This window comes from Thermobia domestica, chromosome 3 (assembly GCF_964235325.1).
Source record: "Thermobia domestica chromosome 3, izTheDome1.hap1.1, whole genome shotgun sequence".
NCBI classification, from domain to species: domain Eukaryota; kingdom Metazoa; phylum Arthropoda; class Insecta; order Zygentoma; family Lepismatidae; genus Thermobia; species Thermobia domestica.
The window spans coordinates 85237306-85263371 of NC_137456.1; the positions used below are offsets into that span (position 1 = coordinate 85237306).

The window sequence follows — 26066 nt, forward strand, 5'->3', positions numbered from 1 at the left end:
CAATAGCTTTAAAAATAGTGTGAGAAATAAATATATGTACTATTTTTTACATTTTTACAGATTATCTACTTGAATAAATTGAAGATGCGCTTTCTCCTCATCATGATTGTATACTTCAATTATATCAGAGTTCTCTTGACACTCCAGATTTCAAAAATATATGGAATCAACTCACATGTGAATATTGTCAAAGAAATCCTTGAAACTGAAATACATGGACAAACCTGTACTATGGTCTTTCAAACTGTAAACACACTTCAAGGAATTATACAATACGATCAACATTTAATGATATTCAGCACGATAGAAGAGATCAATGGATCACAAATTGTAGCAAATATGTTCCTGCACGCAATGAACAGTAATTGTGAAACTTTCGTATTATTTGCTGAGAATATGTGCGATACATTTTCAGCTATTCATCAAGCGTATAAAAAGTCTATTTTAAGAAAGAATAGAAGATTTTTCGTTGTCAAACAACATCCAATAGATGATCAGTTCAATGAATGGTTAAATTGCAAAGTAATGAAATTTTACCCATATACCTACGTAATTTCCCCAATACATATAAATACTACCTCTGAATCATCGACAGAATATCGATTACTAATTCACATTATTGGTAATCAGTTAGAGCCAGATGAAGTCAAGGAAATTGGTAAATGGTCAAATAACACTTCCCATGGTCAGTTAAAAGAATTGGAGACAACTAGATTATTGGATCTTCGAGGAGTCACTTTATCACTAGCTGCTTTTCCGTACGAAGTGTTCATTTCTGTGAATAATTCTTCTTACGATGGAATAGATTACAGAATAATGACTGAATATGCTCGCATGCATAATTTCACATGGTGCCTAGATGTTTTCGAAGATTGGGATGAGTTTCATGATCTCATCGATATTGAAAAATATCAAGTCGGAATACCTAGCTCCTACGTCACCAGTTTAAAACCTATGGCGGACTCCTCTATTACATATATGCATATTGATGTAAAATTTCTTGTACGTTCTCCGCAACGAATTCAATATTTGTGGTCAATATTTTCACCTCTTGACTCTGAACTTTGGTTAACTGTTGTTGGATTTCTTTTTCTAAGTTCATTTCTTTTAAGTTTATTTTCTGTCTTGCATTCTAAGTTTATCTCTCTTGACTCAAATAATCCCTACTTATCCTATGCTTATTCACTTCTGATGTCCATTAATATTTTAACAGGGTATGGAGTGACTCATTTTAAAGTCACTATTGTAAAACATTTGGTAGTATGGCTCCTGATGACATCCACAATGTTAATAACAGCTTATAATTGCAATTTAGTGTCGTTTCTAACATTTCCTCAATATGAGGATACCGTGAACACGTTACAGCAGTTTATTGCTAGAGGAATGCATTGGAGTACATTAGAGGTAGATTGGAAGGACTACATGGCAGAGTCGATGGATTCATTAGTAAGAATTATTGCTGATAGGCATTTACTTTCAAATGATATTGGTGAAATGATGCTCTTAGCAGAAAAAAGTAAAACAGCAATTATAGGAGAGGTTTATCCTTCAGGTGCTATTCATTTATGGTACAAATATGAAGATATAAACTTCAACCTACATTTGATGAAGGAATATATTTTTAGAATGTATTCCGCATTCTATTTCTCTAAAAATTGTCCACTTGTACAAACATTCAATTGTTTTCTAAGGCAGTTGGATGAGTCGGGTGTAATTCTATTTTGGGAAAGACAAATATCTCGTGAGCTTAAGGTACCATTACGCTTTGAAGAAATTACAGAAGAAGTTCTTCGTCCTTTTAGAATAACTGATGTTCAAGGTGCTTTTATCGTTCTTTTTATCGGTTTAGCATTATCTGCTTTTGTCTTTATTTCAGAAGTTACAAAGAAATACTTGCAACACTGTAGGAAATAAACACTTCTTATTTAGCGTTACAACATGTATAGAAAATTGTGTTTGTATCATTTTATAATCTTCAAGATAACAATAATAAAGAACAAAATCTCATATTTTTCTGCACTCATGATGCAGATATACATTTCGTCAGTTTTGATAGTTGGCTCGATTGGCGTTAACAAGGTTTCCACCAAATTTTTTCCGCCACGCCATGGTCTTTGAATGTCCGAGGGTGTTACAACTATTCTACCTACTTAGTGGATGCCACAAATATCTCGCTAAACCTCTACCACTTGTTAATTCTTCAATTATTCACTTAAGCAGACATAGCCCATGTAGAATGCTAATTTCTCCAAAGGTAAGGAATGATAATTTTAAGTATCATTTCATCAATTCAATATTTTATTGCATTTTATTGTTTGATTTGCCAAATAATAATCATAAGTTGTATTTTAACTAACAAGTATGTCTTCAATTAGAAATTAAGTATGCAAGTGAATGAGACCTATTGGATCTATTAATTGGTAAACCATTCAATATAAACAAATCACAATTCTAAGACAAACTTAAGTATGTAAGCTAGCAGTTTAAATAGTACAAATCAATTTGCCTGTCTAGAGACTTGGAGTAAGTAACCAACTTGCCAATATATTGACTTTACAAATTTTACACATAATAAAAATGACGTAAATGTTTGTGTATGTAGATGCGGAAACTGAATGTCGTTAATACATTTCTGACTTCAAAAAAACACAATCTTTCTATATCTTTTCCCATCGTTTCCCATTACATACAGTATTTACAATAAGTACGATCGCCGTCAAAAGAATACAATTGCTCCATTCATACAAATTTTTGTATGAATAGTTACACAACGAATAGTAGAACTTGAGTTCTTTTTCTTTACCGCAAAGACAACGCAATTAATCAGTCATCGTCTATAGAGGGATATGTTTCATTTGAAATACATTGCACATATCTTCTTTTAACAATGGGGTGACTCAATATCTCTATGTAAGTTATTAAAAGCCGTACACAAAATCGAAAATTTTCTTATGAAGTTAGTGTGGGTAAAATAATGCAATATACAAAATGATTATCTTAATATTTTAATTGGAAACAAAGCATAATCGGCTATCACTATTGTTAGAATTCTTATGCAGAGAAAACAAATATTTATTAGGTATTGCTAAATGATATTTACAATAAAATATAGGTTATCGTCTGAATTTGTATTTTTTTTAAAAAGAAATTGAACAATCTTTATTTTATAATTTTTATGCATATGTCGTTGAAGTAACAATACATTATAGAATCTCCACTCTTGAAAGAGGCTCTCAATTTAACAATAATGCAAAGTTATGGATGTCTTTTTAAAGAAATGACGGAAATGTGTTGTAACACGTTATTGGTTGAATGCTGAGATCAAGATTTAAAGTTAAATTGGACTTTCTATTATACTTGGTGAGTAGTACAATGGAGATTACAGCCTCGTATAGTTTTCTATAGTATAGTAGAGAAATTTGAAGGGAATGCACCATGGCAGTTAAAAAGTTCCCGGAATTTTGCTGCAGCTCTTTATTGCCACAATATAAATACACATTTAATTAATCGCCTTCAACATACACTTGCTCAACTGCTCCTACCCAGGGGGGGGCGTTTGCCCCCCCTGAGTTTGAGATTTATATAGATTTTTTTCAATAGAATAGTAGTAAGTTAGTGAAAAACTCGAAATTTTACTTATATCAAGCGGTCTTGCCTCCCCCCAAGCCAAATCTGAAATGACGCTACTGCTCCTACCACTGCTGGAAACACAGACAAAAGTTCTCTTTTGGTATCTTCCGAAGTTCTGCCGCCACCTTGGTTTTGTTCTTGTACGGTGGCGAGAAGAGTACCTTTGAGGCCAATGTTTGTTTAAAGCATTGTCACCGTAAACTGTTATAAGGTTATCGAAATCTTTAAATCAGATTTCCCTAATTCGCACATGTACTTGATGTATGTGCGTTCCTTGAACTGCCACATTGCGCCAACTGGTCGCAAACGCACTCCATCGTCCAGCCACACTACTTGTATACTGCCTGTTATGACCTGTTCATACTTGAAAAATTCGTAAGTGGACAACCTAAGGACTGTACTCTACAAGAGTCATTGAGATTGCATCACGAATGCCAAAACTACAAAATTCCGGGAATTTTTTCACTGCTCTGGCAGCTCTGAAAAAGTACTTCGTCGTCTTGATTTTTGACATTTAAGGTGGATCACCACCCGGAAGTCAGTACATATTTTAGTTCGTTTCCTTAACTACTTCGCAATGAAACGTTATGTACTATAAATATTGTACTCTAAGATACGGTAATGTTTCAGCTACAACACAAGACACAGATTCATTTCATTGTCTCTCCTGACATCGAAAAATGTAACAAATAAAAGAAAATATTTGATTACAATGAGCACAAAAGATGGCACTTGTTGTTAGATCTTACTAGAAGTGCTCCGTTTCATGAAATGTTTATTTGTGTGTGTAAAGCATTTTAAAGTAACAATCTTATCACAAAATAGATATATTGTTTGACCGTTTTTCGTGTTATGTTTCATATTTTATTTAAATATTAATTTACATTCAAGGAAATACATTTTGAGACGAAACTTGCGTAGAACGCCATAATGCGTTATTGCCAAATTTGTATGTTCACTGTGATAGTCACAATAAGAAAATTCCTGGATTCTAGCGTTGCAGTTCCAGAAGCGGAATTGCAGTAAGGGTCGAAAACTAATTTCTCCAGTAAGTATCCAAGCAGAATTCGAATGATTATTCCCTTTATTATCTGCCATCAGTAAACAGCCAACACTATCTGGCAACACCGCATTATTGAAGTAGCGTTTAGCATAGCACCGAAAACACCTAGTGATCTACCTTTAAAAAATGTAAAACTTAAAAGATTGAGCTTTGTTCTCTTTTTCCGCTGTTTACTCCACAAACTTTCAGAAATAAATTGTGGCAAAGGACTTGATTCCCTTGAGTTACTAGTGCACCATGCTTTGTTAAAATTTCCCTTTCATATGTGTATGATTTCATGGTTACTATATTTGTTGTAGGTCTATATGTATGTTCAATGCTAAAACCAAAAAGTTAATAAATAAGCAAGTGTAGTCAATATAGTGTTGTAGTGATATAAAGGAAGCTGAACTAATGATATTGACAAAAGCAGGACACGAAATTTTCGGCCTTCAAGTCATCATTGGAGACCAAATATTTCAGTTTGGCGATATACATTTGGCCTTTACTTTGTAGGATGGACTCAAAATTGCGACCATATTCTCTGATCTGGCAACAGGATTCAGATACTCTGAACAAAAGAATATCCTGAACTTTATATACCCTGAACAAAAGAATAGACCTATATAAAATAAGTATATATTTTATGAAAGTATTGTGGCGGACATAAGACTTTGACCAGGTAATGGCGACTTCTTTGAAACAAATGCAGAGTATGAGAATTAAACATTAAATCTTTGAGTTTTATATCCCACGCTTATGCCGGTTAGGCTAAAGGAGACTGTGATTATGAGAAATGAATGAAATGGTGGAATGAAGAAAGTGGGAGGAAACGGGAGAACCCCGACAAAACCCACGAGCAAGTATGAGAATTAAATCTGTCATATCTGTAGTTTCGTGTGGAGAAGAAACAAACTTGTGAACGAAAGGTTTAAGAACAACTCAAGTTATTAATATAAACTTTGTCGAAGATTATTCACTTATATCATCATAAAATAAATACTAAAGACGTTCTGAACGAAGAAATTAACATACAACTTTGCAAGTTGAGGCAAAGAAACATAAAATAACGAGACTAAAGAGGAATCATTTACCACGTGGTGATCGTGGTTCAGTGGTCAAGGCACTTCACCAGTAATCTCGAGGTTCTTTTATCGAATCCACGTAGGACATTTTTTGTTACTTTAGGAATTTTGATAGCGATTGATCGGCGATGACACACGTTTTATTATATTCAGATATTTGAATACTCGAATGTTTCAATACTTGAACTATCAAACCTTCAGGAATAATAATATTAATAATAATCATCATCTCGTAGAAGATTAAAAATTAGAAACTTATTATAGCTCAGGTCATACCATTACAAGCAGAAACGTGACATTAGGCAAAAAGTATTTCGGTTTTGTTTACTGTTGCCCATGAAAAGACGAAATTCTCATCTCGATTCTAAAACAAACCAAACAAAATCGGGATGAGACTTAACATTTTACATTCGAAACGGGACAAGGCTAATTCAAATTATCGTCTCGCTTTGGAAATGAGAATCGAGACGAGGCGAAAAGTATCGTAAACATTTCTCGTCTTATCTCGATTCTCGAAATAGTGTATGCCGCTCTTTAAGTAACAATTGCTCTCTAGACCGAATCTTATACGTTATTTTGTTACTTTCTATTTCAGAACTCACTGAATTATAGTCTGTGTGTTTACTTTTGTGACAAAGTTTTTATAATTACATCTGCATATTCTACAAGTTCGTTTATTACATGTCTTACTGTTCAATGATATTCAGTTATTGTTATTACAGTTATTTTCCTTAAAACGTACAGTAGAATACTTTCTACATGAAACTTTATTGGAAAGCTTTCGTTTAAATTTGGGTAGTTGCAAATGTGTGTCTTGAGGATACGGAACCCCTTCCCCGAAATCCCTACGTTTAAGTAAGTTTTGCCAAATTTTAGGACAACTTTAAAACTTTTAATACCATTATTATTATTATTATTATTATTATTATTATTATTATTATATTATTATTATTATTATTATTATTATTATTATTATTATTATTATTATTATTATTATTATTATTATTATTATTATTATTATTATTATTATTATTACTGAAGTGTTGTGAATTCAATGGTTCACCCTGTTCCACATAGCTCCCGCCTAGTGCTCATTGTGTGTTGGACAAACACTGTGTGTGTAGGCTTTCTCCGGGTTCCGCTTCCTCCCACTTTCTTTATTCCAATATTTCTTTCATTCTCATCATCGACGTCTTCTGTAGCTTAGCCGCATAACCCTTACTTAAAAACAAATTTTCTTAGGGCTCTTGTGAGTTCAGTAGCCGTACTTCCTACACTGAATTTGCCTTGAAACTCTCGTTTAGCTAGTTGTAGGAACGTATGTAGAGGGTATGTCCTGATGGTCCTGACACTTGTCTCCAATCCCGACTATTTTGTAACTTTTGAATAACGCTAGAGGCGATTTTACAGATTTTAATACAATCAGTCCTCATACGGAATTTGTCTCCTATATTATTATTATTATTATTATTATTATTATTATTATTATTATTATTATTATTATTATTATTATTATTATTATTATTATTATTTCCTATTTACCAATTTTTGTTTAACAAATATATGGAACGTGTTGAAAATGTCGAACGAAAATATCGTTATTTTTTCTAGTAAGAGTGGAAGAATTTCGAAACAATTCCACAATGACGTTTCAGACAAATTTATGACTCATATTAGGCCTTAAGCACGACCCTTTTGAATTCAGGAATTATTTGCGAAACGCGAAGTTTTCAGACAGTAGATATCGAGATTGTAGACTGTGACGTCATGTTGTTAGTTTTTCCCTTGTGAAGGAGGTCGTTTCAACTCTAGATTTAAGAACGAGAGAAATTTACTATTTTTCATGTTACTATACCTCAGACATATCTACATTCTAAATTATTTTTTTCCTGAACTTCTTTGGACGGAATCGAAACGCGGACCCCTAACTCACGAAACGAATGCTCAAGCCACTACTCTAAGACTGCTCTTTTAAGTAAGAATGAAGAAACACTCGTGTATGTAACAAATTAAAAACGTTTAAGTTTCCAATATTTTATTAACGATGAAACACTCTTTTGGATCACGATAAAATATTATACTCCAGAGAATTCAAGTTTAAATTTAAAAAAGACTGAAAGTATCTCCGTAACTTATCTCTTTATATTCAGTTACTCTCGTTTTACAGTTATTTACAGTAACCTTGAACGATAGGGACACGAATACAGATACATCGAGAACATTTAATAATTCAAAGGCTCTCCCACCGGGAATCGAAACTGACACCCCGCCTACTGAACTATCTGATGGGTGGGGTGCCTGGTTCGTTCCCAAGTCAAGTAAGCTTGAGACGGACATCGTGCTCGTGGGTTTTCTTGGGACACTCCCACTTTATCATTCCACCAATTCGTCCAACATAATTCACTTGCTTTAATCATAGTCTTCTTCAACGTAATAGGCATAATCGTGGAACATTAAACATAGATTTCATTTTCAAGCTTGTTAACCCAAACCAATCCTAATCGAAAAGCAGTTGTGTTTTCTATTCCTCATTAATGTATTTTCAAAAAAAAATATGTAGAAAAAAACTTGGGGAATCTTAATTCCATTCAAAGTGAAACAGCAGACTCATAATACTTTAACCTAAAAAGAAACAATTACATATCGTTTCGAGCTTTTCCAAAATATATACGGATATTCTGAAGAGTGGCAATATAGTGTCTGTCTTCACACAAACCTGAACCAAATTACGGTTCGTTTTCTGAAATAAACTTACACATTCTGTTTCAAGCTTCTGTGCCAATCAGAGTTGGAGTGGATCACTGGTCAGTGGGTCACTGGGTCAAGTAGGTCGAGGTTTCTGAGTGTCAGTGGGTCGTGGGACCCACCACCTACTGTGACCCACTGTGTGTTAAGGATCCGTCTACATTATGCAATTCCCGAAAACAACGAAAAAGAAAGTTTGAAATTATCATGATAAAACTTTTATTTACATGCAACCGGCAACACTGCTATTCATTTCTATGGAGCTACTAAAAGCAAGAGGTATACGAGAACAATTCTGGAGCTACACAAGACCTGAAAACGAACATTCGCAGTGCCTTTTTAACATTAACACTTCTACTCTTCGTAAAGTTGCTGCCAACATGATGAAACGTGTAGAGCAGTGTTGGAATCAAAACAGTGGGCACTCCCAGTATTGCTGTAGAGGTGATAACTCGTTTCGTGATAGAGTAGTGTTACCGGGTGCATGTAAGTAAAAGTTTTATCACGATAATTTCGAAGTTTTTTTCATTGTTTTCAGTAATTGCATACTTTAGACGGATCCTTAACACACCTTTTGTTGCACTGAAACATCAGCAATGTTGCTAATTGAGAGTATTAATTTATGAAAACTACCATTACCCTAGTCCCCCCTTACAGAGGCCTCATCCGATTAGTTATGCGTGGAAATGAAAAATTATTTTTTCTGCTCCATAGTCTCCAAGCTTCTCCAACTAAACAAACTGAAAATTGGTGACAGAAAACCCATATGAGTTATGAGTCAATTTACATATTTTGCAAAAAAAAAAAAAAAAAAAAAAAAAATACACCTTCAGTTACATCTGGCAACACTGTGTGGTTCAGAGTGTATTTCAATCGTTTCTTCCTAATTTAAAAATATGTACACCTTGTCTCAAAAAGGTTGAGCGCATTCTTTACTTGTGTTTTGAGGCAATAATTTTCTAAGTCCAGCTTCGGGTATCTTCGGGAAAAAGTAAGTCAGGTTCGAACCTCCAAACCAGCCTTTGCAATCGGGAAAAAGTTTGCAGATTTGTTTTTCTTCTTTTAAATATAATAAGACTTGTTACCAAGTGTTTAAAAAAGCAACATTGATTGAAATACTTAATGATACAATATTTCGAAACCTTTTTTTTTTTTTAATGTCAGCACATGCTTGTTTGTCATTTAGCTCTCCATACGTAATGGAACATTTAAATACGTTAAAGAATCTTTCCATATGTAAAAGAATGCTCAAAGTTAAGAAATAGAACATAATTATCGCCTGAGTACTAAAATAAAAGTCAAAGTAGAACAGAAACAGCGTTTGTAATGGATATGAATGTCATAATTATCTTGAGATCTGTTATACATCGCTAGAAGCATTGTTCTAGAAGTCCTTGTGTTAGCTCATTGGTAAGCTGTCGGATTTCAAATCTTAAGGTTGAGAGTTCGAATCCCGTCTAGGTTAGTCCTTTTTTTAAAATTATATTTTCCGCAATGCATGAAAAATTATATAAAATAATTACATTAGAATACATAAGTTGTGTATATATCACATAATCATTGCAGAACATAGTAATTATTATGTTTAAAATCTAACATCTGAGATAATTTTCACAGTAGGTCGGTATTATATATGAGGATGTAAATACAACTTAAGAAACTCGTTCAATAGCAATAAATAAATCATGTAGTGTATTTATTTGCAGCTATTTGTCATATAGAGGGTAATTCTCAACATTCATAATATAGAATGTCATTTATGTTCTTGAAAAGTTATTCGATGCATAAACAGAAGGTATAAACAGATAATCCAAAGTCGGAACGCTCACAAAAAAATTCATGAACCCCAAAGGTCACGTGAGCAGACTGGAATTGTCCTTATGAAGCATGCCACAGCAGAAAGACTTTACATAGATTTTCAATTCATATCCTGATATATGCTTTTGCAATGTGGAAGTGGTGATGCCTTCAGTCGCCCTCTCTCGCTCGCTCGCTCGCTCACTCTCTATTTATACAGAATATAAAAGTGGATTTATGTGTGTATTTCAACATAATTCTGATATATCTAGAGCAATTTTAACTATATTTCTTACAGTCTGGAAAAAGAGTACTGTCGGGATACATATCAAAAATGCTAGAAACGGGTCGATATTAGTATCGAATCCATAGTTTCGTGGTCGCTTAGGTGAATGGTTCTACTTTCAATTCAAGTCCAATTAAGCTCCCATTAGCGCCCAGGGTGGTTACGTAGCGACATAAAGATATCGAAATCATTCGATATTAGAATCGAATCGTAAGTTTTCAGCGCCGCTAACAGTGCAGCATTTCCCATTAGTCCACAATAGTCCACATTTCACATTAGTCCCATTGCCTAGAGGGCAACATATTTGCAGAGTGCAAAGTTTAAAACTTGAATAATATTTTATTTTTTTCCGTATGAAAAAGTTATAAATCAAGAGCAAATATACTATTTCACGAACAATCCTCTTTTACTATTCTAATATGTTTAATAATAGCGTAAGAAATCTAATAGTAATTCAGAACATGTTTCACAGTTGTTATTTTTTGTTACATAGTTGTAGCTGTAGCATGTAGTGAGTGGAATTTAACTGTAATAAATTCACTAATTAACCATATTCGAATTAAGTTTTATTTTTAAGTTCGGGATGAAGGGGCGAAGAAATATGTAGTTATTGGGGGCACGGAGCGTTTCTACATTTTACTTTCAAGATCTCCATTTTTCTTTTGTCATTTGTTCCTAATAAAAAAAGTTCAGTCACTTTTGGATTGTCATAGGATAGTAGGAGTTGGATTTTGGGATGCAGCCTGTGAGATTCTAGAGGAGCTAACTGCTTGAAAAAGTATTTTTGAATCATCTGTAAAATATGAAATAAGGATATGTATCATAAAAAATTGAAAGTAACTATGTCTGCGTAATCATCACGGTCAAATTGCAAAGTCAAATAAATTGACGTTTGGTATATAATCAGGCTCCAATCCCAACTGGGAAGTTATCATACGCGTGTCACTTTCATTATAATACATATCCTTAGGGGGAGTAGAAGTCCGAATTTTTGCGAAAAATTTAGTATCTCACAAGCCGTTCAACTGAGAGCTGAAATTCAGCATATAACTCTTTATTAAAAATAAAGAGAATATATCCTGGCATTTTTTAAAATTATCTTTTATGAGCGGGGGGACGGGGGTGCATTTTCTTTATATTGGAAATTGGTAGTGGGTTGATTTGTAAAAATAATCGAAAACGATTGATATTAGTTGAGAAACAAATTGAGTAATGCAAATTAAAGTTCTTTTTGAATTTTATACCCACTGCTTTCTATTTATAATTGCTGAAGCTGGTGTTTAATATATGGAGCGTTCCGAGCATAAGGCAATCAAGCCATAAAGTTAGAGAAAAATGGCCATAAAATTTGTATTCTAAACTTAATTACATGGGCATTTTCAATTAGTACGGCATGCTTAATTATATAGAAAATTAGTTTCTCTCTCTCTCTCTCTCTCTCTCTCTCTGTGTGTGTGTGTTTTTTTTTACGTTGGTCTACTTTTCCTTGATTTGAAACTTTCAAATTTCACCCTATTTTTTACTGAAATGTGTCTGTAAGGCAACAAAGAAATAATTATATATGATAAATTTAAATTCATTTTAATTTGGAAGATGAGAAACACTTTGCCATTATATATCGTAAAGGTCAGACCCACCAGTATTGTAACAGAGAGGTGCTTGAGCCATTAACGGTAGAAATTCAAACTCCGATAAGTGATAATTTCACAGTCTTGTTTTATTACAAGTGTAACCTCTTTAGCCAATGAAGAGGAAGACGTGGGCCATCGGTCAGAGTTGATGTCGATGGGTTTTGGTGGGTCGGAGTTGGTCACAATGGTTCAGAGTGGTTCATAGTTGGTGGTGGGTCAGAGTGGATCACGATGGTTGATGGATCAGAGTGGGCCAATGGGGCATTTGGGTGGTGGGTGATTGTGGGTCATGGTGGGTCGTGAATCAAATTTTCATTGACCCACACCATCTCTGGTTAAAATTGTACTAAAGATAAGAGGCACCGAAGATGCATGTCGGCTATTATGCTCTAATTTTGCTCATGGATAGTACTCCACCAGGAAGCAATAAATCTGAAACGGTTCACGGTATCACCTTCTAGAACTCGAGATGTAGGGGTTTGTCTGATTGGCTAAATTAAGACGTCAATGATTTATCCTTCAACAACCAAGCTTTTTATGATCGTTTCCGTGGGGAAGTCAGAAGAACACGTGCCTAGTAATCGTAATATTGATAGTTTGCGTCCACCCCGGGTATTTGTTTTGTGTTTTTTGATTCACCTAAATATAAACAAATCACACATATAGGCATTTTGACATATTTTGGGAGAGTAATTTTGTGCTTCGTTGGCGTTTCATCGCGTCTCTGCTGCTGGTAGTAAAGTTTTCAAAATGGAACTTGGGCCACCACGGATCGTCGCTGCGGGGCCACCAATTTCTGGCGAGAGGTCAATAGTTGACCATCTGTAGTCCACCGACGCTTACAGCTTAGAGTAATGAACGATGTCTTTGCCTTGTAGAGTTCATGACTACCGACGTCGGCAGTCAACTAGCTTTTAGTATTCCTTTACTAACCATCTATTGTTCATGTTTGTACACGGTGTTGTAATAATAATAATAATAATAATAATAATAATTGTTATTATTATTATTATTATTATTTGTAGTAATAGTAGTATAATTGATGATAGAATAATTATTGTCTATGTATTGTCTAGGTAGGACTACACACAGGATTTGGCTCGTTTAGGTTCGACTTGACTCTAATCCGAGTCGAGTTGGAAGATATTTTTCGCGCCGAGTCCAAGAGTAGACCTCAAAGATGTCTGTTTCGAGTCGAGTTGAGTTTCAAAGAAAAGTCGTTCGTGCCCATCCCTACTAATGAGAGCTTAATCGGAGTTAAGCGAAATTGAAAGTCTCACTATTTATCTAAGCGACCCCGAAAACTATGAATCTAATATCGATCATTTTCTAGCAATCTTTTATATGTATCCCCCTCCCATTCACCATAGGTAACCCGACAGCACTCTTTTCGAAACTATAAGAAATGTGGTTAAAATTACTCTAGGCCAGTGGTTCTCAATCTAATTCCTATCACGATCCCCTTTTATCACACGCTCTTGCCAGCGACCCTTTTATAATTTGTTTTATAATAAGCTTGTGTGGGATTTTTAACATACCTATTTCTATAATAGTAGAATCCATTTTTTTGTTTATAGTGAACAGTGCCATGGAAAATCAGCGCCCGGGGCGAGAGTATAGTACGTTGTCACCGTATATATGAGTGACGTCGACAGACTAGCTACGAAGCGCCACCATGGTTGGCACGAAGCTCAATAACATTTTCAAAATAAACCCTACCTTTCCTTAATTTTGAGCACATTTTATTACGTTTTTCCTTCTATTTTACACATGTGCACATGCACTTTCCTAACATGAGTAACACACTTCCTCCGAAATGTGTGGCCCCTTTTTTCGGCGCCCGGCACTGACAGTGGATACAGTAACTGTAATATCTATATTCCCAACGACGAAGGTGCTGGTTCAAGATGGATGTTAAACTCCTTCATTGAAGAGGCCATTAACGTATCCGATCTAAGCCCACAACTTCTTGACCAAATAATAGAATGATCATGCGACAAGTCTTTGCAACTGGTTTTTTGTAACGAAGACTTGGACAAGTTCTGCCTGATGAGGAGAGAAGAATATCCTGGTCTGGGGATTGCTGCTTTAAAAGTAATAATTCCATTTGCTATATCGTACTTGTGCGAAAGTGTGTTTTTTATGGTAAACATTAAAACAAAGATAAGAAATCGCTTATCAGTTGAAAATGGCTTGATAATGTTCGTCATGAAGATTGAACCGGACATTGCTGAACTAGTGAAATTACACCATGCTTAGGTGTCTCATTAGGTTTTAATTTTAATTGTATTTCAATCTGCAGGTTTTGTTGCATGTGTATTTTTCTAGTATTTCTATATACAGTTCTCATTAGTTTTATATCATACCTCTTTGATTTAAATTCATTTTTAAACAACTCTACTAACTAACTAACTCTATGGCCTATGGAACCCGGAGGTTCAATGCCGCGTTCACAAAAGCTCTACACTGACTTCTATCCTTAGCCAATTGGATCCAGTTTCTACTTTGTATTCGTATCTCAGCGAAATCCATCTTAATATTGTCCTCCCATCTGCGCCTAGGTCTTCCTAATGGTCGTTTTCCGATTGGTCTTCCAGTCAAGATTTTGAAAGCGTTTCTACTTTCTTCCATTCTAGCTACATGACCTGCCCACCTAAGCCTTCTAGACTTGACGACCCTAACAATATTGGGTAAACCGTATAAATTATGTAGTTCCTCGTTATGAAGTTTCCGCCATTCCCCATTCCCGTTCCTCTTGGGTCCGAATATTCGTCTAAGGATCTTGTTCTCAAATACTTTCAGTCTATGTTCTTCCCTCAAAGTAGGCGACCATGTTTCGCAACCATACAGAACAATAGGCATGATTATCGTTTTGTATATGTTAAGCTTCAAATTTGTCGACAGAATTCGCGACGACAAGACTTTGAACCGAATAGTAACACGAATTCTACACCCTTTGAAAATGTTCAGTAGACTTATTTTTTATTGTTCTTTACAGTGTGTATAAAAAACAAAAGTATGCCTATCAGAACAAAATTAAAAATAATATTTAAAAATAATTTCTGGTATTAGATTCTAACTATATTTATCTCTTCCGCCTATCTTCGCGATCCCCTAGGGGCCGCGACTCCCAGGTTGAGAAACCCTGCCCTAGGTATACATGAGTTATGTTGGAACATACATGCATACACTTTTATGTGTATAAATGCAGATAACAGAGAGTTGAGAGAGAGCGATTAAGGAATTACCGCTCTCAATCTCTTCACTTTACTTTTGCGATTCGCGAATTTCTTACGTGACAGTTTGGGGCTAGCTAGTTTTTTGTCTTGGACCACGATCCGATTTTCGATATGCTCTACCTAAATGCTGTAATGCGAATATTGAGAAGTTATCTGCGATGAAAGTAGCTGCAAATAAATACATTACATTACTTATTTATTGCTATTACACGATTTTTTAAATTTGTATTCAATATTCACACATAACACACCGACGTTCTGTCAATACCTCAGATGTTATATTTTAAAGATAAGAATTACTTATGTCGTGAAATGATATGAATATATATATTCAACTGATATATACAACTGATGATATGGATATATATATTCAACTGATATATACAACTGATGAATTGTAATGTAACTATTTTACATAATTTTCATGCATTGAGGAAAGTAGAATATCATAAAAGAATTTCACCTGAACGGGTATCGAACTCACGATTTAAACGCTCGGTGGTGTACCACTGAGCTAACATGACCGCTTTTCGGAAGCTGCTTCTGAAATATAACTGAGCTCATACGTAAATGCTCTTTTCCGTATGGAAATCACAATGACGAAACGAGAGTGTGAATACATAGTCTCGAAATATTGTATCATTAAGTATTTCAATGTTACTTTTTTCTACACTTAATACCATTTCAACATGTCTTATTATATTTAACAGAAGGAAAAACATATCTGTACATCTTTTCCTGATTACTAAGGTTGGCTTTGGAGGTTCGAACCAGCAGCTTTAGTTTACTGTTTTCCGAAGACACCCGAAGTTGGACTTCGAAAGTGTTCGTCTCAAAACAGCTATAATCATATCGCTCAATCTGTTTGGTATATGGTATATGTTTTTATACGTGTAAAGTCAGTATAACAATTCATTTTTTAAACAGCTTTTCGTATGTATTAATATTCCTTTATAAAAACTGTTTTTGATATTATTATTACGGCACACCATTTTCAGATTTCTTTCGCGAGTCGTTGACCAAGTCGTTCCCCACCAGCGTTGCCAGACTCACAGCTCGGAATTATTCCAAAACCTGATCGAACTTATGCTAGATTTGGTCAAATTATGTTAGATCCTCATAATTACTAATTCAGGAGTTTAAAAAAACGAAGTTGAGATACGATAACGTAACTTAAAATACACAGAGAGCAAGAATGCAATACTTCACGCACCAAAATTTTAACTCAGCTAAATTAATGCAGTCGTTGCCAGACTCAATGGCGTATATATCGTATAAATGAATGCAAAGTTTTTGTTTACATATTTTGAAAGAAAATTACTTCGCAGCATAAGGGGTTGGGAATCGTCTGCTAGGGGGGGGGGAGGCAGATTTTTGGTCGGTCTCGGAGCTGTCATTTCAGGAATAAATATGATCATGAAGTCAGAAATAAAGATGGTGAAGTTGTCAAAAAGTTGGGGGGAGAATGGCCCCCATAGCTCCGCCCATGCCTCGGAGTTAAAGGATTAGAAAACCCTGGGTGGAGCAACAAAAAATCCCAAAGACGTTTCGAACTTACTTCGGAAAATAAGACTGCCTGTATGGTTTACCGACTGTATGAATCAATGGAAGAGGATACATTTCTGCCGTTCTTTTTCTTCCCACGACCAACTTCTTTCTCATCTCCAGGTTTTACGGCTTTCTGATAAACTTGCTGAAATTGTGCCAGATTTGGGCAGGATGCTAAAAGCAAGATGCTAGATGCTAGAGACATGCAAATTATGCTAGATCTAGCATCATTATGCTAGATCTGGCAACGCTGTTCCCCACAATAGGCGTGTCGTGCAAGTAACCAATCACACGTCAGGTACTAGCTTTTACCAATTGCTTCCTTCTCACAGCTCAGAACATTGGTAACTATGGATAGACGTACAGCAGTAATTACTTTATGGGAGTTGGAAGGTTATTCTGCAACTGCAGCTAGCAGGCGAGTAGGTGTCCCGGCCTCTACAGGAAGGCGATGGATTCGGAAATATGGTGCTACAGGTCAGACTGATAATTTACGATCTCCTGGTCGTCCGCATGTGTCAACCGAAGCCCAAGATGCGAGATTAGTAAACGAAGCCCGGTTAGACCCACTAAGGACGTCTAGACAGCTAAGGGAAGTTTCTCTCTTTCCTGGTAGAAAGCATACAGCTCTGCGAAGGCTTCGTCATGCTGGGTTACGTGGCCGTGTTGCTGCCATGAAGGAAAAACTCTCAGACGACCACAAAATTTACCGTCTCGCGTTTGCACAGGCGAATGTGGGTTTCAATTGGGAAAACGTAGTTTTCTCAGATGAATCCATATTCACAACATCAAAGGAGGGACGCCGTTTTGTGTATCGTCCGAGAGGCACCCGATATGACCATGGATATGTGGCTGCTTGCAATCGCAGTGGCCATGTATCTATTTTATGTTGGGGTTGGATTTCCAGTCGCGGAGCAGGACAGCTTCATAGAATTGAAGGACATCTGGACAATGCTCAGTACTTAGACATTATCAGTAATATCATGGTGCTATCTGTACGAGTATTTCAGCCTGATGGTGTAATTCAGTTCCTGCAATACCAGTCGCCAATACATACTTCCCGTGTGATTCAGGAATGGTTCGCAGGGCACCCTGAGATTGATTTAATCGACTGGCCGCTCGTGGAGCAGACCTCAATCTCATGGAAAATATGTGGGCAGAAGTGAAGCGTACTCTAACGGAAAGTTGGCCTGAGGCAGATCCACCAAGAACTCAGGATGACCTGTGGCATCTTGTTTCCGAAGCATGGCTGGAGGTAGGGGAAGGAGATAGATCTGTCACCCATGTAATAGATTCCATGCCCAGAAGAATGGAGCGTGTAATAAATTCAGAAGGGTCTTGGACACAATATTAATGTCCCCGCCTTAACTCCCGAAATAAGCCCTTTTCAGGGCTACCTAAACGCTTCTGAAAATATTTCTAGAAGTAAACCACTCCTTGTATCCGATTTCTGTGCAATCCTACTAACAAAAGAATGATAATTAGCTGTAGGCTTTGAACTCAAGACCTCTTTATTGGCAAGTCCGTACTCTACCAGTGAGCTAACATGAACACGCAAACCCAACCTGAAGAAACACGACTTTCAATTTCTGGTATTCGATGACAACGATGCTCATATACTTGGCAAATGTTGTATTCAACTTGGGATATTCCGCAACACACACACTGAAAATTATCTCAGATGTTATATTTTAAACATAATAATTACTATGTTCTGCAATGATTATGTGATATATACACAACTTATGTATTCTAATGTAATTATTTTATATAATTTTTCATGCATTGCGGAAAATATAATTTTAAAAAAAGGACTAACCTAGACGGGATTCGAACTCTCAACCTTAAGATTTGAAATCCGACAGCTTACCAATGAGCTAACACAAGGACTTCTAGACCTATGCTTCTAGCGATGTATAACGGATCTCAAGATAATTATGACATTCATATCCATTACAAACGCTGTTTCTGTTCTACTTTGACTTTTATTTTAGTACTCAGGTGATAATTATGTTCTATTTCTTAACTTTGAGCATTCTTTTACATATGCAAAGATTCTTTAACGTATTTAAATGTTCCATTACGTATGGAGAGCTAAATGACAAACAAGCATGTGCTGACATTAAAAAAAAAAAGGGTTTTGAAATATTGTATCATTAAGTATTTCAATCAATGTTGCTTTTTTAAACACTTGGTAACAAGTCTTATTATATTTAAAAGAAGAAAAACAAATCTGCAAACTTTTTCCCGATTGCAAAGGCTGGCTTGGAGGTTCGAACCTGGCTTACTTTTTCCCGAAGATACCCGAAGCTGGACTTAGAAAATTTTTGCCTCAAAACACCAATAAAGAATGCGCTCAACCTTTTTGAGACAAGGTGTACATGAACAAAGCTACATTTTGGTATAACCATTATTTGTGTATCGCTTCAGGTTCAAAAGTTTTACTATCCCAAACTCCGAGTTGCATTATATATTGGACACCGTTGTAACGTATCATTACAATTAAGGTAATGAAATTTTTGTTTGGGGGGACCCAATACTTTTCGAACGTACCGCGTACTGTAAATTTTCCAACATAATTTTCGGTCTATGTATTAAATTCATTTGTTCTTTACTAAAGCCAAAATTAATGTGGGTGCTTCGGAATAATCTAGGAACAATTATATTTCGGGGAATAATTTGTTTATTTATATATTATTTCATTATAAACTCTGTATATGGGCATTTCAAATGGCTGATTATTAAAATTATATATCTTAATGCGATACAAGAACATAGGTCAGCAATCGGACAAAAATTTTTGAGATTGTCCACCAATCTGATATTTGTTAGAAAAATTAAAACCCTCTTCGTCCCTCTGAGATGTCATATCCTCTCAAAATCCGGTTTCATCCAGTTTTTACTATTTTTCATTCGCTTTGTAATTTCCGCCGCCAAAATTCTTTGCTCTGATTGGAACTATATTTCTGACGCCTTAGTATTATGGCGCGTCTTCAATTATTTTACTTGAGACACAATTGGAATCAGACCACGCTAGTTCCGCTCCCGAAAACATTTTGAATTTTGGACAGGAAAGCAGTGTTATCAAGGTATAATTAGTCACAGTTAAGAAATAATCCATGCAGGAAGCAGTTGAGAGTCTCAAAGTATTGAAATCTCATTATAAAACAGTCCGAAAAACTAAAATATAGAATTCCGTTCAGCAGATGCCATGATCGCCATATTTGAGAATACAGATAGCTATGGACATGATTCAGAGTGAAGTGCATCGATTTTCCTGTTCTTTTTAAGTGATCTTTTGAACAGTTTTGAAGATTAGTGTTTCTCCTAATAACTCCCTTTATCCTTAAATTTCCTGTTAGGTTACGATAGGCATGTCCTGATATAGTTTTTCTCTGTGTACGTAGTAAATGTGATTTTTTTAACATGGCGGTAGGTGTAGGTTTCTTTGGAGTACAATTAATTATCATTATGTCAGTGTAAGTTAGCACAGGGACCCTCATTTATTCCTAAATTGATCACAGCTTCCAACGCATCATAGATTAAAAAAATCAAAAAGGGTTCTTTTCCCCTCAGGAAAGGGATCTTTCTTCGTTAATAGTTTCAGTATGTCCCTCCTGGGGCATTGAAATAATCTTGTAATTGAAAAAATGAATTAGTTTGATAGAAGGGCCATTCGGCTCTGACTATTCCCTTTTTTTCAGTTCCCGAGCCGGTTTAGAATGGGGTAATGTTAGTGATTTGTTTGATGAACATATAGTTGAGTTGTGTAATAATATAGATTAGTATGTATAGTGATATTTGTTAATATTTGCTTTCCTAGTTCATATGTGACATAGTATGCGTATGTGTAATTTAGTGTGTTGTGTGTGAGCATATTTAACTAATTTATTTGAGGACAGTGTATTGTTGTTTGATTATTCATCTCTTTTGGTCGGTTTAAATAAGAAAATAGTCCGTAATGCAAATTTATAGTATTTCCGTACCGTTATTTCATAGTATACTCCTTATAGTTAACCGATAATAGAGTACAAAGCGTGTTTAGTAGTGCAAAGTTCGTTTTCATACTACCAATGCCATCTCGTGTCGAGCTAAGAACTACTCGCCGGTAGTGTTTTGTTCCTCCGAGACTTAAGAATCTAGTCAACTCGAAAATTACCCTTCTTTTGTAATTATTGATGCATAAATGTACAATTGTACAATTCTATGATATGTAAAATTGAGGTGTCCCCACTTACCCCACATTGTTGTACAGTGGAGGTGGATACACGGACACAAATGCAGATATTTCCTATAATACATCGAAGATGATGAAGACAGTCCAATGCCACTAAAACAAATGGCTTAGAGAAAAATCAATATTATGTAGCTGATTACGTGAAAAATTGGTCTATTGGCAGAGTCAAAGTCAGCAAAAATGTGTATGAAATGAAGTTACTTGAATGAAGTGGCATGCAATCTCGTTTTCCAATTCGAGAAAATGTAGATATTGTTCACAAAAGGGCTATTTTCTATGGCCCTGTTAAGTTTGACAGTGTAATGTCTTTCGTAATTAAGTTCTCTATTGTAGCTGATATTGCTAAACACTATCGTTTCTTTAAGGCAAAACTGTAGACTACAACCTAGTTCATGCAGTCAATGTTTTGTGTAGACTCTATTTGTATCCTATAAACTATAAGTGGATTTGTATTAGATGTCTTCCAATCCCCAGTAATAGTCATCACTCTTTAAGGCAATCTACATAAGCTTCAAGGTGTAGCCTACATTTATTCTTATTTATCCACTTTAAGAACTGTTAGGCACCAGTAGATTTGTTGGTATTCAGTAGTTGGTTGATCTTTAGTCCAGAGACGTACCTCATCGGGAGCTCTTTTTTTTATGTACTAGACTAAAGCTTATTTTGTTTCGTTTCCACTTTCTCCGCACCAACTATCAAGCCTCATGGCAAACTGTAATCACATATTTTTCATTATTTCAGTGTTTCTGGGATAAGTAAATGATGTCCAGCAAATATTTCTAATGTCATTTTTCTGAACAAAATAAAACATATTTTTGAAATATTGACATTACTTTTTTTTACATTTGCCACAGTATCATTTTCAAGATGTTGTATCTCTGGCTAGAACTCCAGCGGAATTATGAAACTTGGACCTATCAGCAGTAGACAACAGGTACCCTGTCCCAACATTCCCTTCTTTATTACCCGTGTTAACATACAGGAGGGAACAGGGTTGTCCCCACTTACCCCGAAAAGCAGGGTAAATGGGGACAGTAACTGGTTATTAATAAACATTTTATTGTGGAACAATTATTTACATTGCTTTCAAATTGACCCTATGCTTATCAAATGTACAAACCAAAGTTAATATGGCCATATTTTCAGTTTGACAACCCGAAAACCATTACTGGTAGAGTAGTTGAAATTTGAACGATGCAAAACGTGTTCCCACTTATCCCAACTATCCCTAATTATCGTAGTGATATATTGACTAATCATTTCAGTGACTCTTTAGCTATTTTGCACTCAAAGAACCAGTCTTAAGCTGTATTAACAGAGGGTGGGCAAGTTTGTTACTAATCTGAAGGTTTATAATCTACAAATCTTATACAGATAAAATGAATAACAGTGTAATTTAAGTATTCGGTAAGTAAGTAATATGAGCATGAGCTTCAAACAGTATATTTTCTTTTTTAAATCTTACATTATGATATTCCCGGGCGAGGATGTGGGAATATAGTAGTACATCAACTATTTATTGATTTTAGAAAGGCTGACGACTCAGTTAGGAGAGAAACATTGTACAACATTCTTACAGAATTTGGAATACCGAAAAAGCTAATTAGATTAATTAACATATGTTTAAATGAATCCCAAAGTAAAGTCCGGGTAGGGAAATTTTTGTCCACGAGCTTTCACGTCGAGAATGGCCTGAAACAAGGAGATGCGTTGTTGTCATTATTATTCAACTTTGTTCTGGAGTACGCTACAAGGAAAATCAAATATAGCAACCAGGGCCTAGAGTTCAATGGTATTCACCAGGTTATGGCGTATGCTGATTATATAAATCTAATAGGGGATAATAGGAGAACAATAGAAAGAAATGCAGAGATCTTATTAAAGGCTTGCAGAGACATGGGCTTAGAAGTAAATGCAGAGAAAACTAAATACATGGAAGTTTGTCAGGATCGTAATACGAGGTTCACTACGAAAGTTTTGAGATTTGAAATAACTTACATACTTAAAGTCAATTTAACACTTAATTTTCTCAAAGTATTCACCATTACACTCTACACACTTTTGCATCCTCGAAAATCACTTTTGGAAGCAGTGTTGCCAGTCTTTTTCTTTAAGTGTTGAAAGTTCATTTTCGTAAGCCATCACAGCTTCTTCAGGGCTGCAAAATCTCTTCCCACGCATGCGATCTTCGATCCTGGAAAACAGAAAAAAAATCACACGGGGTCAGGTCAGGGCTATATGGCGGATGAGTCATAAGTTTGAACTCCGTAGATTCTAAAAACTGAATTGTGATGTTGGCCGTGTGTGCGGACGCGTTGTCATGATGAAGCAGGATCCCACGCAATCCAGTTCTTGGACGCCGATCCCGAAGCTTCTCGAACACTTTTATTAGGCAAACAGTGGTGTACCACTGAGCAGTAACAGTCCTTTGTTCTTCAAGTGGAACAGTTGCAACATGGCCAGATTTGGAGAAGAAAGTTGCGACCATCTTCTTCCCCACACTTCGCGGTCGCTTCACTTTCGTCGGTGGATTTTGTGAACGCGGCATTGAACCTTCGGGTTCCATAGGCCATGGAGTTAGTTACATTATGATATTTATTGGTCAACAGAAAATATAACTATTGTAAATTCCACGCGTAGAACATTTCCTTAAAACCCACCAGAGACAACTGATCATGGAAATATGTTATACTTTACACATCTATTGAGTGAATGCGTAAAGTTATTGTTCTTGGTGTGAATGATAGTGTAAGGTTCTAAACGATGTAGCTGCTAGATAAGGAAAACACAGAGTGTTGCATGTATTATCATACAGATATCTTTCCTCTTTCTTTATCCTCGTAATCTTCCAAATAATTACTTCTGAAGATGATCTCTGCTCTTGGGGTCCTTGGTACGATTCCAGGTCAAGTGAGTTTGTGGTGAACAACATTTCTCCGTGCGTTTTCTTGGGGTTCTCTAATTTCCTCCCACATTCTCATTCCATCAATTAATGCATTATCATTCACCTTTATCAATCACTTGTCTCCTGCAGCTTAATGAGCATAAGGTATAAGCAGTGGCGGTTCTAGAAGAAAAAACTGGGGGGCCAGCTCTCAATATCGTATATATATATATATATATATATATATATATATATATATATATATATATATATATATATATATATATATATATATGTTTGTGTGTGTGTGTGTGTGTCTGGGGGATGTAATATAAAGTGTTTCTATTTTGATGCTGTTCTGCTGTCCATAATCTACATTCTCTCAATTCCTCTTTTGCTTTCCCACCATTCGTTCCAATGCGTTCTTCCGTAAGCTCTTTTCAGACAATGACTCAACAAACACATTAGTCATTTTTTTTAATTGCTTATTAATTCTCCTCAGGTATCTATGCAGGAAATACAAATATCTACGTTTAAAACATTTTTCAGTGTAAGAAAACAGTAATTAGTTGAAGCAAAAGAGTGAACATTTTAACACTCAAATAAACATTGGATATATGTAATGTTTGCAATACATTTCAATGAAAATTTATAAAATAAAGTTTACATTCTAGGTAGTGCTATGTAATAATTATTGCACAAAATAAATTCAAATAAACCTTTATATTTTTACAAACATTATATTTTTACAAATGTAAAAATTTTTTCTCAATTTAAAATAGTAAAAGTTATGTTATTTTTTACCACTGAATGACAATAAATTTTTTTTCATTTCCATTTTTTATATGCAAGTTTTATCCTGATGCCTTGCCTTAAAGAAACGATAGTGTTTAGCAATATCAGCTACAATAGAGAACTTAATTACGAAAGACATTACACTGTCAAACTTAACAGGGCCATAGAAAATAGCCCTTTTGTGTACAATGTCTACATTTTCTCGAATTGGAAAACGAGATTGCATACCACTTCGTTCAAGTAACTTCATTTCGTACACATTTTTGCTGACTTTGACTCTGCCAATAGACCAATTTTTCACGTAATCAGCTGCATAATATTGATCTTTCTCTAAGCCATTTGTTTTAGTGGCATTGGACTGTCTTCATCATCTTCGATGTATCATCGAAAATATCTGCATCTGTGTCCGTGTACCCACCTTCACTGTACAACAATGTGGGGTAAGTGGGGACACCTCAATTGTACATATACTGACAAATATAACACAGTACATTCAATTTTTATAAGGACTTTATCATCTCTTCTTAACCATAAAACGTTTTCCCCGTGGGTCAAAATTTTGCAATGTGTTATTCTATGGCTGTTAATGAATGATGATGTGATATTCTGTCCGAAGACAAGTATTTAACCTAAAAGTCCCTTGGCAAGGTGAATCCATGATGGTTTATCATTGCTTTCCATGGGATGAATGTTCATAACATCCTAAGGAGACGGAACCTAGAGTTCAACATGGTATCCGAACTTGTGTCCCCTCCGCTCCAAATTAAAAGAAAAGTTGTGCTGGAATTTGATTGCTGGACCATAAATTTTCGTCAAATTAATAGCATAATTTACAGCAAAACCAGCATAAATTGTTGCTGGATCCAACATTGTTTTCCTCTGAGAAGTATACATGTTTCGGGCCCCAGAAGACATGTCCAACAGGAAAACAATAGGTGGATCAAGCAAAACAATTAGTGGTTTCAAGAACTCCTTTATACAGTACATGTATTCTGTCTGTCCGTATATCCGTCCGGTAGAGACCTGCATTCCGGCCCGGTTATTTTTTGGGCCGGGCTGGGCTTGGGCGGACCGACACTGATTTCTCTTCAGGTCGGGCCGGGCTTGGGCCGATTAATTGCAATTCTTTAATAATTATTAACTTTCG

General features: G+C 35.5%; 1 protein-coding gene across 1 annotated transcript; it reads left to right on the forward strand.

Moving 5' to 3' along the window:
• The first annotated feature begins 231 nt into the window (after positions 1-231).
• Positions 232-1914, forward strand: LOC145681857 (uncharacterized). The gene has a single exon (XM_081753464.1). The coding sequence runs from the start codon at positions 232-234 to the stop codon at positions 1912-1914; it is 1683 nt and encodes a 560-aa protein (XP_081609590.1).
• Positions 1915-26066: the final 24152 nt, after the last annotated feature.

What these genes read in the sequence shown, in the direction of transcription:
- LOC145681857 (XM_081753464.1), top strand. Translation starts at nt 232, where the DNA reads ATGGTCTTTCAAACTGTAAACACACTTCAAGGAATTATACAATACGAT.